This window comes from Pongo pygmaeus, chromosome 2, assembly GCF_028885625.2.
Source record: "Pongo pygmaeus isolate AG05252 chromosome 2, NHGRI_mPonPyg2-v2.0_pri, whole genome shotgun sequence".
Classification (NCBI taxonomy): Eukaryota; Metazoa; Chordata; class Mammalia; order Primates; family Hominidae; genus Pongo; species Pongo pygmaeus.
Window position 1 is genome coordinate 131,512,629 of NC_085930.1, and position 15,157 is coordinate 131,527,785.

Consider the following 15,157-nt stretch of genomic DNA (forward strand, 5'->3'; position numbering starts at 1 on the left):
TGTTGAAACTGTATTGTAGCTTTACCCATTCCCATATGCTCTACTCTCATATGCCTTGACCTCAATGGCTCTCCCCAAAAAATAATCCTGCATATTAATTTCCATGTCGACAGAGTCTGTTTCCTGAATAACCCAATCTAAGAAAAAAGGAGTATGGGAGAACTACATTTATTAACTTTTTTTTAAAACTTTTTCAGAGACAGTGTTTTAGAGTGGAAATTGTACATGCTTTATAATCAGAGAGATTGGAGCTTATCAGATATGACCTCAGGGAAGTCAATCTCTCTGAGCTTCCATTTCTCATTTCAGAAGGGATATCTAATTAGGATTAAAAGTGGCCCAAATAAAACACCTACCGTGGCATTTGACGAAATATGGGTACCAAGTACATTGAGGCCTATAAGTGTGTAGAGTTGAATTGCTAAAAGGCTAAACATTTAGGGCACAACTTCTTAAACCTTCCCAGATGTGCTTTTCATTTATTATGTTGTGATACCATGCCTTGGTTTGTACTGAAAGTTTCTACTTAAAGAAGCCACATGAATACCAAGTTAACCAATGTTCTATAGGAGATATTTTCTTCCAAGTTTGAAAGTAGGGATTTTTTTTTTTTCCACACAAGAGACTGGGATTTATAAAGCTTCACCTCAGACAATGATAGTTACATAACATCACTTGACACTTGCTTCTCCTGGCTTCCGAGGCCGACAGACTGGCTCTATGTTACGGCAATGGTGTTGACTCCCTCTGCTGACACGTCGAATGCTCTTCTCTTGACCAACACTTTTCTTCCTATGATTTTATTTTGTTGTTACAGGCTTAGGATTTTGTTATAAGTCTCCCTTTTGGAATATGTTAGACTAGACATCAGATTGATCTCCATGATTCTGAACTCTTGAATTCTGTCCCCCACCAAAATCTCCTGATATGGATTTTTTTTTCTGTAAATTTCCTCACATGAAATACAATCTTCATTTTAACGACCTTCAAATTCTCAACCTCTTCTAATGTTCCTTGTCCATTACTCATCTTCAAACTTCTTCTATATATTTTTGAGCTTGAACCTTATCTTCAGCTCTCATAACATGAGCTAACTACCAGCCCTAACTACTAGCCACCATGCATTTAGTACTTGCTATGTACCAGGCAATATGCTAAATGCTTTACAACACTGGTTCTCAAAGTGTGGTTTCCTGGCCAGCTGCAGCAGCATGATCACTATGAATTGTGAGAAACACAACTTCTAGAGTTCCAAACCATATCTAGTATATTGGTAATTCTAGAGGTAGGTCCCAGAAATCTGTATTTTTCACAAGTCCCTCGGGTGATTCTGATGCCTTCTGATAAGCTCCGATCTCTTTGATTACAAAGCATGTACAATTTCCACTCAACTCCAGGTTTAAACATTTCAAGACTTCATAATTTTAATTTCTACTCTATGTAATCTCTCACTTGCTTCATGGCCCCATAATTTCTACCTTGTTGCTTACTAATCCTAGGTAGACCATGCTATATGTTTTATTTCTGTATTTATGTCTTCAATATTATTGGGAGAATAATACAATGCTGATAGTCTTTATTATAATAAATGTATATTTTTGCCCCTGAAGCAGGTTCCCATGTGACTTAGTGATTGTTCTTTGCCTTTTGTTGATTCACTGTAATATCTCTTAGAATTTGTTCCAAATACTCCCCACATTTATTTTTAGCTTACAATGCTTTTTCTTGTTGACCAACAGATATCAATAGAAGCCCTCATCTCTGTTTTCCTGGAGATACTCTGGGAAAATAATATCATTTTCCACTTACTTTCAACCCACTTTAGAATCTCAGTATCTCTCATTTCTATCCCTTTGTTCTTTTTTCTAAAAAAACAGGTGATCCTTTTCTTTGCTAAGATTATTTATACTCTTGGTTCACTAATTCTGTTTTACTTTTCAGATATTACTCAATCAATTCTCCCCTTCTCTCACCTGGAACTTCCCTCCCACACTTTTAGCCCCTTAACCCAATCAGCAAAATATGTTTGGACTTTCCTTTTACTAAAGAGGAAATGCCTTGTTTTAAGTCTGCTATCAGCCGTCTACCCTCATTCTCTCTCTTTCACCTTCAGGTCGTAGTCAAATTTCTTAATAATATCACATTTTTCCTTGAATTCCTTTGCCACTCATAATTGTGATGCCTCTTTAGTGCAGCTGTTTTCTCAAATGTAATCAATTAACTCTTAAACCAGGTCCCCTTTCGCAACAAAAACATTTTTTCAATGTGTATTGATGTTTTCTCTTTAATCTCTGTGTGTGCACCTGACCATCTCTAGAGCAAAATTTTCCCTAACTTAGTCTCCATGACATTGAAATAATAGAACCCATGACTCTATCTTCGCCCATCTTTTTGGTAGTTCTTTGGTGTCCCTTCTTCTTTTAATCTAATAATTAACTTACTCATTAATTATTAAAATATTCACAAACATTTTTAGAGCCTATTATCTGCCAAGCACTTAGTCAGGTGCTGGGGCTGTAACAGTTAAGAGGATACACATGGTCCCTGCCCTCTCAGACTGAGCAGGTTAGTGTAGAAAATAGAAATGGCAATGAAAAATCAGTACATTATTTTTCATCCTTATAATTACTTTATGTGGAGGGTACTATTTTTCACATTTTACAGATGAGAATATTGAGAAACAGGGAGGTCATATAGCTGTAAGCTTTTGTCCTGAGTGCTTTTGTTGCTTTCTATATTCTACCTCATAAACCTCACATTCTCCCAACAGTTGAACTCCATATACGTGTCCAGAGGTCTAAAACACAAGAGCTAATACAGGCTCTAATGCAGAACCATTTCCATAGAGCAAAGCTTGAATTTCTAGATGTATAAGGATCTCCACCTGAACATCTCCCGCAGACCTTTGACTATAGCTGCCTAAAGAGAACTCATTATCTCACAACCTTTCCTAAACAAACATTAAAATAAAACTGAACAACTGTAAATTCCCTTCTTGGGTTCTCAACTCCTAATAGTGTCACTATTTTTCTAGTTCTCCAGGGACAGAAAGTTAGAGATATCTTTAATAAATGCCTCTTCACATAATTGCTACTTGTTGTTAGTTACATCTCAGCAATGTCTCTTTTTAAACATCCTTATATTTCATTCTCCACAGCTGCTATCACTGTTCTTACCTTCATGATCTTTTACCTAGTGCTTCCACGGCCTCCTAAATGCTTTCTACAGCTCTACTATTTTCTGGTTCTAGATCATCTTATTAACCTGTTCTATCAGATTAATCTTTTTGGTACATTCCTGGTCATGGAGGTCCCCTGCTCAGCATTTCTGGAATGAAGTACAAATTGCCCAGGCTAACAATTAGAGCACCACTTGACATCTTCCAAATCATTTCTTCTACCTTCCTCCATGCACTGTATGCTCTGGGTAGAAGGGTAGACTACTTCCTTCCTTTTTATCTGTCAGACAAAATCATATCATATTTTAAGGCTTCTGTCAAATGGCCTCCCTTCAATGAAGTATCTCCAGACTTCACTGCCTTTTGAACTTTGCTAATGTATTTGGTGTTCCCTTCTGGCACCATAGTCTGCCTAATACGGCACTTATTGGTATGTTGTCAAATTTCTCCTTCAAAGCAGGGGCAGGACCAGTTTTTTTCACTCCCAAGAAAGGCCTCTACCGTAGTAAATTAGGCTTAGTAAGTACTTCCTGAACTGAAATAGAAGGATGGGTGTTTAAATCCAGATGAAAGCATGGAAAAAGAGAAATGGTCAAACTAACTTATCAGTCATGCTAATTCAAATCACAACAGATCTTTTGGTGTGTTGACTATATTTCTGTCTTTATTTTTTTGTTCTTGGCATTTGCTCTTCTTATCTGTGGGTTAATAAGTGATTTGGCTACTTGTTAATACACACTCGAATAGTGCTGCATGTCTGGAAAATTCAACGATGGCCTCCTGGGAGGAACAGACTGCCCCTTAGAGGATATTACTTACATTTTCTTTCTAAATGAGGGTGTGTTTGTGGGGTGGTCACTGTGGATCGTTTTTCAGAGCTTCTCTTGAGAATATGTAGAGTGGTAAATTACCAAAATCTCTCTACCCTGTCATCAGCATTAGTATTCGTAATGATTTTATCCGGAGTAATTCTTAATAACAATGAGAAGCTTGCCTATAGGGTATTTTATCCTTTGGCACTACGATCATAAGTTATTTGGCCTCCACAGCATCCTGAAACCCCATGAAAACAGGGCTTGTTTTGTTATTTCAGATTATCTTACAAATAATGGCTCTGCTGATAGTAGAAAGCAGGTTTATTTTGTTCATTTGTGTTCTGTAACTCAAAATGTGGTTCTTCAATCAGCAGCCTCTGCCACACCATTAAAAACACAGAATATCAGGCCTCACTCCAGACCTATTGGATCAGAATCAGAACTGTAATAAAATCCCAAGGTTATTCCTGTGCAAAGTAAAGTTTGAGACACACCCACTTTAAGTCCTAGAACAGAGCAACAAAAGGTGTTTCATCCCTAGGGTACTGTAGTGTGTGCGGGCGTGTGATTTCATCCCTAGGGTACTGTAGTGTGTGAGTGGGTGTGCTTGTGAGAGAGAGGAGACAGGTAAAAGGAGAGAAATCTCAGTAGGATATGGGTCCCTCCAGAGGGATTGGCATGTGGGATTTGTGGATGTGGGACTCCCCTGTATACTTGCAGTAGCTTCACCAGATTTCGTTGCATCTGCTGTCTAAGATTATTGAGGTTAGCGTTATTTACAGTTAAATATGAGAGTGTGGGGGAAGTTGTTGTCAGGTACTGCACCCAAACCAGGAGGATAAAGGAGGTAAGCACAAAAGGAAAGCCCCCTTTTCGAGCCTCACTCAAAAAGCAGCTCACTCAAGCTCATTTCCAATATCTCTAGTTTCTAGATGCATTTCGCCTCCTCGTGTTTCCCCTTAACACCCACGACCCACTCACTCCATTACAGCTAGTTCCTCGCCTCTAGTCTCCAGGTTTCTTTTTTCCTGGTCATCAGTCTCGCTCTCTCCCGGCACTCTCAGGCCGCGGGCCCCTCCCTCCGCGCGGGCTCGCACCTCTTCCCAGCCTGGTGCACCTGGGCTGACGCGGGCTCGGGACTCGTGCGGAGCGCCGCGAGCGCGGCGGAGGCAGAGGCGCGCTGACTGCCACCTCCAGCCCGTACCGGAGGGACAGCACGCGCTGTGCAACGGAGACCGTTCTCCTTGGCCGCCGCTCACGGCTCGCGGCGACCACCGCCGTTGAAGCTGCGGGCGGGCAGCCGTGCGTCTCCCGGGACAGCCAGCCCCAGCGGCTGCTCCTCCCGGATGCCAGGGCCAGGGCGCCGGGCAGCCGCCAGCAGGAGAATGAAGAGCTCGGTGGGAGGAAGGAGAGAAAAGCTCCTGGGGGCGCCGAAAGCTCAGCCCAGCCGCGGTAAGTTGAGTGCAAAAAGAGGTGTCTCGGTTCAGGTGGCGGAGTTCGTTGGGGCACCGGGCAAGGAGCTGGGGTTGCGCCCCTGCGGGATACTAGGCGCGAGGGGCTGAGGCTCGCATGGGGGGCGCGGAATGGTGGTTCGCACCGCCCAGGCCTTGGACCACCTTTTCGGTATCCCGCACTATCGGTCCACACCCCCCTGCCTCTTCTCGGTGCCACGGAGAAGAGATGTGAGGTTGCGGGGCCAGAGTGAAGAGCGTGGAGCTTGAGGGTCTCAGGTCACAGCTCATTGCCGAGAACCAAGGGGCAGGGGAGGCCGAGGCAGGGGGGCGAGGTCAGCCTGGTTCTGTCCAGAGTCGAGGGCTGGGCCACCCGGTGAGGAGGTCCTGCTGTCTGTCTCTCATTGGGTGTGTGCGAGGCATGCTCCCTCCTCGGGGGAAACCTGGCGAAGTTGTTGGGATAAAGAAACACAGCGGGACAGCTTCCTGCTTCCTTTTCATTTCCTTCTTCTTCTTCTTTTTTAAAATAAATACTTAAAAAAACCTGAGATACACGCGTTTTGAGGGCAGGATGAGAAGCTGTTGAGTTATATGAAGCCTCCCTCCAAGGAAATCACTTTGACATTTAGGGTGGGGTTGGGAGGCTGAGTGTAAGCCAGGGCTCCTGAATCTGATCGTCTTCTTGGCCATCTAGTGCCTCTTTTTACGCTTCCATTGAGTACCTGGGGGACCAAATTAGAAGAGAGCACAGGGTTGTGTACCTTTTGACCTCTTGCATCTTGGGAGACGTTTTATTGTGTGTATGAATTTGGGTCAGAGGACACGTGCAGCCTCCAAAATGGTGTCACCCTGTGTGAAATGCCCAATTCCAGATCAGTCCCCCTTACAATCAGGCTTGTCCACCTCGTGTGTTTCTGGAGATTGTGCTGATGGGTGCTTTAGTCTGAGCTGGTCTGTGATTTCAAACGAGTGATACGTGGTTCCTGGGCATTGGACTGTCTTCAATTCTGGAACCTTGAAATGACTGAGAAGAACATCTGACATTCTGTAGATGTAACTAAGGACCCTAGAGCTGGCGCTGTTCTATGCTAATTCTGCGGTGTTCCCGGAATGTGGTGGGGAAATCATCTCTGTTCTGCTGAGTCTGTTTGCTAGCTGGTCTGTTAAATGTGCCTTTCAGGTGACCACTGAATTCTGGTTCACGATGTTTTCTAAAACCGACTGGAAAGGTCTTCCTCCCTCTGGGTTGTCGTGCCACTCGTTGGCCTATGCTGGTAATTCAGTCACACTACTCTGGTCTCTAAGCATGAAAGGCAAATATGGGTCATTTCAAATTATGTAGATTGATGCAACACAGCGTGTCCTGGGTTTGCTGCAATTTCTTCACATTTCTTTCCAGATGTTTTTTAGAAATTAACTTGAGCACTCTCTTCATGGAGCTAAAATGTAGACTGGGGGAATGGACAAACATCTTGAGCTAATGTATTATCTCAGATTTAAGGAAATGAAGTGCTGGAAGTTGTCTGTGTTAGGAGAAAGAGACCTGAGCCAAAAATCAGGGTTTCTGAATTATTTTTGCTCTATGACAATGTGGTTGAGAGATCTTTGGGGTTACTGAATAATAACACCTAAAATGTGTTTCCCATTCCCTGAACACCAAACTCTACAGCTAATGTAAATGCATAACAATCCCAAGAAGGTGGCGTTGTTACCATCTCCATTCTGTAGACAAGGAAAAGGAGATTTAGAGATGTTAAATTGGGAAAAGTCCCAGAGTTAGGGTTTCGTAATCCAAGATTGCAGAACTCCAAAGTCGGTTGTTAACCCTTACACAACCTCTTTGAGCCTCACTTGAAAAATGAGAGCAATAGACTTCTCTAAGTTTTAATTCCATGAAAAATTCATACAGTGATTGTAATATCATAGATTGATTTATACCCAACCATTTGAGGTGTTTAATATAACAGAATGCAGAATTTGTAGATGTGAAATAAAATAAAAATTGTGTGGCACTTATATAATTCGGCCTGCCAGCTCTAGAGAGGGAAGAACACTGAGATCTTAGTGTTCATCTTGAATGACGTTCTTTGAGTCCTGTTATTGTAAATCAATAGTGCTATATTATAGCCCTTGTCTTAACAATGTGTGATTTATAACATCAAACATGTCTGGTGCTAACATCATATTTATGTGACTATAGAGTTATCCTGAGGTCTACATGAACACTTTCATATTTCAGCCAGCTTATAGTTAAAGCTCAGATCCTGACAGGATTTTAAATTTCCATTAAGAGGTACAAGCAGCTTGTTTTAAAATTTCCTTTTTATTTTCAACAGTATTTTCAAAACAATTACTCCCCCTGCTGTGATTTGCTATTTACCAGGTGCATCCAAAGTTCAATAATGAAAATGTTTGCAATTCAGGAAAACATAGTGTTTCATCTATAGTAACAAAGATTAGATGAGTCACATCTAACTTAGTTTTTTTGTAATTTAATTAAAATGTTGCATTTCTCATTGCTAAGTGTATGCAGGTGGCTGAGTATACAGTATCCATTATTTTCTTGTAATCTCCAACTTCATAAACTCATTACTTATGAGTTCTTCGGCTAAGTAATGTTAGTACTGTCTATAAAGATCTTGAGGTTTTAAAAGTAGGAGTAAGAACAAGTAAGATAACTTTGTCATGTTTCTTCACTACCTGTAATTATACTTTATTTTGAGAGTGATGATATATTTTAAGTCACAGATCTGATTTATCCATACATGAATGGAATTATCAAATAAAAGTTGTATAAACCCATTGGGATGCTAATGCTATTAATATTCCAAATTTGGGAACAGCTTTGGAAAATACAAAATCTTTGAGAAATTAAAGATAATTTACTATGTTTCATTGTGTTCGCATGGTATCTTACTGTTTTCAAATAAATCTACATGTCTCATAATAACTTGCCTAGAGATTTGTTTTATTTTTTGGCAGTAGTTAAGGAGGTTTTTATAGTAGCTAACATATTTAAATTTAGAAGAGTATTAAAGTAATGAAACTAATTATGAACTTGAATAGTCAAACTGCAAAATGTTTCATGACAATGGGAGTCTTGTAAATGGTTAGACTTCTAATCACATGTATGTATTTTCTACTGTTTTAAAAATGTTTGTTTAATATTCAAACAATAGGACTAATATTTTATTTGATATTATTTGTTGATTTGAACAACCAGATCTCTGAAAGGTAATTTAAGCTCCATAAACATGAGTCACACTGACATCCCAGATTGAAGAAACTAATATTGGAAAAGGATCTGTAATTTTGAATGTTTCAAGAGCTTGGAACTCAAGGTAGATGGTACTTCTTAGTTTTCTGACAAGGACTCTAAAGTGAGAAACTGAATAAAATAAAGCCGGTGAGTTGAAAATCAAGCAAGTGCTTAAATTGCCACTTAGGAAGCTGAGATCAGCTTCTGTAGATTACACACCCAAAAACTGCCAGTGTAATTTATATTTTGAACAAGTAGATGACACACTGGAGATCATTTAAAACATTCTAGTACATTAAAAATGTATTTACTTCTACTTTTTTAGAGCCTGATAAAACTAGTGATGTCTTCCGGCTTTGGATTGAATGTTTATATCTCCCCCAAATTCATACTGTGAAGCCCTAACCCTTAATGGGATAGTATTTGAGGTGAAGGCTTTGAGAAATGATTTGGGTTAGATGAGGTTATAAGGGTAGAGCCCCTATAGTGGGATTAGTGCTCTTATAAGATGAGGAAGAGATGAGGACCCTCTCTTTGTCATGTGAAGATGCAGCGAGAAGATAGCCATCTGCAGACCAGGAGAGGGCCCACCGCAGTCACTGAATCTGCTGGCACCTGGATCCTGGTCTTCACAGCCTCCAGAACTGTGAGAAACAAATGTTTGTTGTTTAGCTACCTAGTTCATAGTATTTTGTTATAGCAGCCCATACTGATTAAGACACTCCCTATTTTGGAATAACTCATGATTAACATAAAAAATTTGCAATTAGAGGAAGTTGAAGGACACCCAGGGGCAGAGATGAATCAAATTATTTTACAAGGCCTTTATCCTATTATAAATATGGTTTTAATCATATTCAGGTAATTTTGTACTATTTCTAGTAGTTTGCCTAGATTGGGATATGTCTCAAAGAGTATCTTATTCCTAACCTTCTGATAAACCAGTAGAGTATACTAGAACACAGTTTTAGAATAGGATAGAGACCTTTAGATCGCTTAGTTACTTTATTTATTTACCTATAATGTCATCCTAACATATGTTTAATTTTTTGCCTTATTTGCAACACATAGGGACAGTTCTCTTTGTTTATGGAATTATATCTACCAAAATAAGCCAGCACGTAGCATTTCAAAACAGGTCTTTTCAGTGACTTTTCAGTAAGAGAGTTTTCATTTTCCTTCCTTGTAGTTATGTAGCCCATCTTTCAGGAAACAGTACTGATCTTGATGTGCCTTGATTAGTCATTAGACCTATTTGTCCGCATGAGAATAAAATGCATTATTATGCCACAGTGTCAGGAAGTTCCATTTGAGGATTTTCCTCAGAGTCTCTGATAACATGAGGCCAGATGTTCCCTGTTAAATTTTTTTGTTATCTTTTGTGTTCTGATTTTATTACTGAAGAGTTATTCTCTGCAATTTTTATAATAGAAGAGATTATTAGAGACTTCTTTTTCCTTTGCTTCTCCAACAGTCTCCATCTATCCTCAACTGAAATGAAAGAAAAAAAGAATGAAATGTATCTTTTCTTTCAGGTGCTCCTTAAACAAAAGAATAACACAGGAAACTCCAGAAGGCATTCTGAAAAAAAAAATCTAGATTTTAAAATTGTATTTAGTTAAGTACAACTTGCAGAAGTTAGGCGTCTCAGTTTCCTAAAGGCATCCAGATCACCTGGAATTCAAAGAACAAAGGTTCCATGTACTGGACCGAGTTATCAGGTGGCTATAAATTCTACATTCACAGTAACTTCATGGTATATTCTATTCATAGTAAAACTTGACATCAAAATCATAGAGAAAAATAGTTATTTAGCATAGTGTAGCATTTTAAGAGTATGAGTTTGAGAACTAGACTGGCTGGGTTTGAATCCTTGTTTTTTTCTTTAAAAGTGGTGAGAATTTAATCAAGTTATTGCACCTCTCTTTGCCTCAGTGTCCTCATATATAAACTAGTGAAAATAAATCTCAGAGCATTGATTGAAGGCTTAATAAGGTGATATACGTAAAGTGTTTTGAATAGTGTCTAGTACCTAGTAAGACATAAATGTTAGCCATTTTTATTATCATCATATATTAGTTTTCTATGGCTACTGTACCAAGATTGCTATAAACTTGGAGGCTTAAAACAATAGAAATGTATTCTTTCAAAATTCTAGAGCCAGATGTTTGAAATTAGTATCACTGGCCAAAAGCCAGATGTTGGCAAAGATTTGCTCTCTTAGAAGGCTTTAGGGGAGAATCTTTTCCTGGCCTCTTCCAGCTTCTGTTGCCATTCCTTGGCTTGTGGCCACATCACTCCAATCTCAGCCTTTGTCTTCACTGCCTTCTTCTCTGAGTGTCTGATCTCTCTTTGTTTCTCTTTTATAAGGACAATTATATTTGCATTTAAAGCCTACCCTTATAATCCAGGATAATCTCCTCGCTTAAAAATCCTTAATGTAATAACATATGAAAAACCCTTTTTCCAAATAAGGTTATCATTTACAGGTTCTAAGGATTAGGAACTAATGTATTTTCAGTAAGGACTGAAAAGTACAGGAGTGGGAGGAGGATGTGCATTATTTTGTCTACCACAATCATCTTTTAAAAAATATTATGCAAGATGTGTGAAAAGACAGCAGACCCAACATAAGTAAAATGTGAAAAATGCAGGAAGGACCAGAAATTTATTTTTAAAGTACATTATTTTAATATGTTTTAATTTTGATCAGACTTTGAATCAAAGATGTACAGGGCAATCAATTATTTTCTGCTCTCTTCACTCTAACATAATGCACTCAATAAATATTGTATGAGTGATTACTGTGTACCTGGAGAGTGCTAGTGCTGGGAATATCAAAGTTGACAGAAAAAGTGAGACCCTGTCCTCATGGAGTGTAAAGACCAGTGTATAAATAATAGCATTACCCTAGACAATGACTACCTTATTAGTATTGAGTACTTCTATTGGGTGTAGTTGGCTCTTTATGTTTAACCTCAGCATTTTAGGGGCAAGAAAGTATTATTAAACTGATTTTAGAGATAAGAAACTATGCCAAAGAATATATACACAGCCAGGAAGGGCCAAATTTTGAACTCTGCTTCCTCTGATTGATTGTACTGTATATAACTTGAAACAAGGTAAAGAATAAGGACAAGCTTAAAAAAAAATTTTTTTTCAGCTTATCTTTAAGAATCTATTGTTTCTGAAATTTTCACACATAAAAATACTGAATCCCCAACTAATGATGCTTATTTTGGGAAACAATAAATACTGTGAGGTACAATAAATCCTACAGGAATAATAATAACAACAGGATCAAATTAACAGTTTCCTTTGGCAAATTTAATGGAAGTGAATGCTATGTCTAGGAGCTTTATCTTTTCACCTCCTTCAGAGGATGCTATGGGGTTCATGTTAATTCTTCATTTGTTCTACAGGGAGGAAAGACCAAAAGTATTTGCAGTATGAAAGAAACTGTATCAAACACTATGTTAAATGACAAGTGTTTATGGTAAAAAGCTGAGGAATTAGTAACAACCTTTTTGTTTTCTTGTACCTTTGAATTCCCCAAAGTCTTAATTGCTTTATTTTGGTGTTGTGTTAAATTGAACAGACAGAGATGTTTTCCTTTGTTTTATACCATATAAGACTCTGTACAGTATGTTTGTGAAAGATTGAACTAAAATAATGAAAGTTTGTTTGCAAACAAAAAAAATTTTTTTAGAAAGATAAACATCTCATCGACTGACCACATAATGTAATTACATGGAAATATCAACTAATGAGATGTTCTGGTTAGTTGGGCTTGAGTTTAACCAGAAAGGTAAGAACCATTTTTTAGAATTCTTTTTTGTTTTTCAAATTTTTTTCTTAGATATTAGTTGATATTTCACCCTCAGTGAATAGACAATGTTTACTTATTTATACTTTGTCTTTTTTATTTTTGTCATAAATATATATAATATGAAATTTATCATCTTAATCATTTTAAGTGCATAGCTCAGTGTACATTCATATTGTTGTGCAAGCATCACCATCATCCATCTCTAGAACTCTTTTCATCTTGCAAAACTGAAACTCTGTATCCATTGAACAGTTGTTCCCCATTCTTCCCTGCCCACAGCCCCTGGCAACCACCATGCTATTTTCTGTCTGTATGATTGATTTTGATTACTTTAAGTACCTCATATAAGTGGAATCATACAGTATTTGTCTTTTTGTAATTGGCTTATTTCACATAACTTGATTTCATCCATGTTGTAACATGTGTCAGAATTTCCTTCCTTTTTAAGGCTAAATGATATTCCACTGTGTGTATATATGACATTTTGCATTTCTTGTCAACTATCCATAAACACTTAGATTGCTTTTGTTTAGCTGTTGTATAAAGCTGCTTTGGTGTAATGTTGCTATAAACATGAGTGCGCAGATATCCCTTAAGACTCTACTTTCAGTCCTTTTGGAATATGTTCAGAAGTGGAATTGCTAGATGACATAATACTTCTAATACTTAGAGGAACTGCCATACTGTTTCCACAGTGGCTGTACATTTTATATTTCCACCAAAAGCATACAAGTTTTCTAATTTTTCCACATCTTCACCAATGCATATTTTCTATTTTTTTTTTGATAGTAGCTAACCTAATGGGGGTGAAGTGGTATCTAATTGTATTTTTGATTTGTATTTTCCTAATGATTAGGGATGTTGAGTCTCTTTTCATGTGCTCGTTAGCCATTTGTATGTCTCCTTTAAAGCAGTATCTAGTCAAGTCCTTTGCCCATTTTTAATCAGGTTGTTTTGTTGTTGCATTTTAGGAGTTCCATGTATATTCTAGATATTAATCCTTAATCTGATATATGATTTGTAAATATTTTCTCCCATTCTGTGGTTATCTTTTACTCTGTTGATAAGTCCTTTTTGCACAAAATTTTAAAATTTTCATAAAGTCCTATTTGTCTATTTTTTGTCATTGTTGCCAGTGCCTTTGATGTTGTATCCCAAAACTCACTGCCTATTCTAAACCTTTGTTTAAAATAATGAGTTTAAGATGACTTTAAAAAGTATGTAAAGGATCACTAAATCAAATTCCAAAAAAAAGAGCCTAGAATGATTATGAAATAACTATAATTACAGACTAGAATATGAATACTATCACAAACATAATGTTGAGCATCAAAAGGTAGAAACCCCATAAAGCATGATTCATTTAAGTAAAGTTGAATATTAAGCAAAGCTAACTCATAAGCACATTGTGGTTAATGTCGAGGGAAAAGGTAAGATGCCAAAATGTTCTGCTTCGTGCTTTGGGGTGTTTGGTTACCTAGGAGTGTTCACTTGTAAAAATTAATTGAGTTGTATAAATATGATCTATGCAGTACTCTGTATTTGAATTATACTTTTAAAAAGTTTAAAAAGCGAAACATTGAGACACTCATGGTAACAAGAAATTTCCTTAAGAGTAGAAAAGATAAGTAAAGAAGTACTCAAACCTATGTTCTGTAAGAATACACACTCACCAGACTTGGTCCATCAATTTAACCATAAGTTTTTAAACAGCCATTAGACCCAAAGAAGCAGATATAATCAGAATACTATTTTTCCAGATAAAAAACCATTCTTGGTACTGAATGTGAAAAAAATGTTTCTCATGAGTCTTCATAAAGAAGGAATTGAATGGCCCAGTGAGCAACATCCTTGTTAATGTAGCAAAGATTTGAACAGGAATCATACTTACAGAATATAAAGAAGTTTAGTTATTGGATGCCTCCTTGTCCAACTTCAAACATCTTAATTTCTAGGATGATGAGAGGGCTACATACCTCTTAGACAATGCGCTATCCATTTTCCCCTTTTAATGATGCTTCTGACAGTGGGTGCGGGTCAGTGAGCTTGAGCTCACGTATTCTGACAAATTCTGAGTGCTCATAGACTTTCTGATGGTTTAGAAGCTGGGGTCTGCTTGACTCTTTGGGGAATCTGAGAAAATTGATTCCTTCCAGGAAAGAAAGAGTACCTCTAAGGTGGCAGTAGTGGGCAAGGTCCAGTGGGCAAGGTCCAGGCAGTGGTAGACCTTGCCCTCTACTGCCGTCTCAGAGATATACTCTCTTGCCTGGAAAATATCAATTTCTTGGGTTCTCTGAAGAGGAACTTATTAAGAAGTAATTAGTAGGGCACAGTGAACTAAGTTGGACTTCCCTGGATAATTCAGTTCTTTGCTGATCTCATAGAACATCAGTAATCTCAACAATGAGTTCTGCGACAGTAGAGATTTTGTTTTATTACCCTTTCTGCCTCTTGCAATGCCTGTCAGTGCCTTGAACAAAGTAGGGGCCCCCAAACATTTGTGAAACAAATAATTAAATTCTGCTGCCTGGTAGACATAGGGGTTGTGGAAAATTGAGTTGAATAGCTATCAGAGTCTAAACATATTCTGCAATTTGCCTTAAAAACAGCATAATATTCTGTCAT

General features: G+C 38.0%; 1 protein-coding gene across 1 annotated transcript in view; it reads left to right on the forward strand.

Moving 5' to 3' along the window:
- The first annotated feature begins 5,165 nt into the window (after nucleotides 1–5,165).
- ZNF385D (zinc finger protein 385D) overlaps nucleotides 5,166–15,157 on the forward strand; it is a 969,842-nt gene continuing 959,850 nt past the window's right edge. The window contains exon 1 of the mRNA XM_054482049.2: nucleotides 5,166–5,445. Within this exon, the coding sequence (XP_054338024.1) occupies nucleotides 5,340–5,445 (106 nt within the window). The 5' untranslated portion in view covers nucleotides 5,166–5,339. The remainder of the gene's footprint in view (nucleotides 5,446–15,157) is intronic.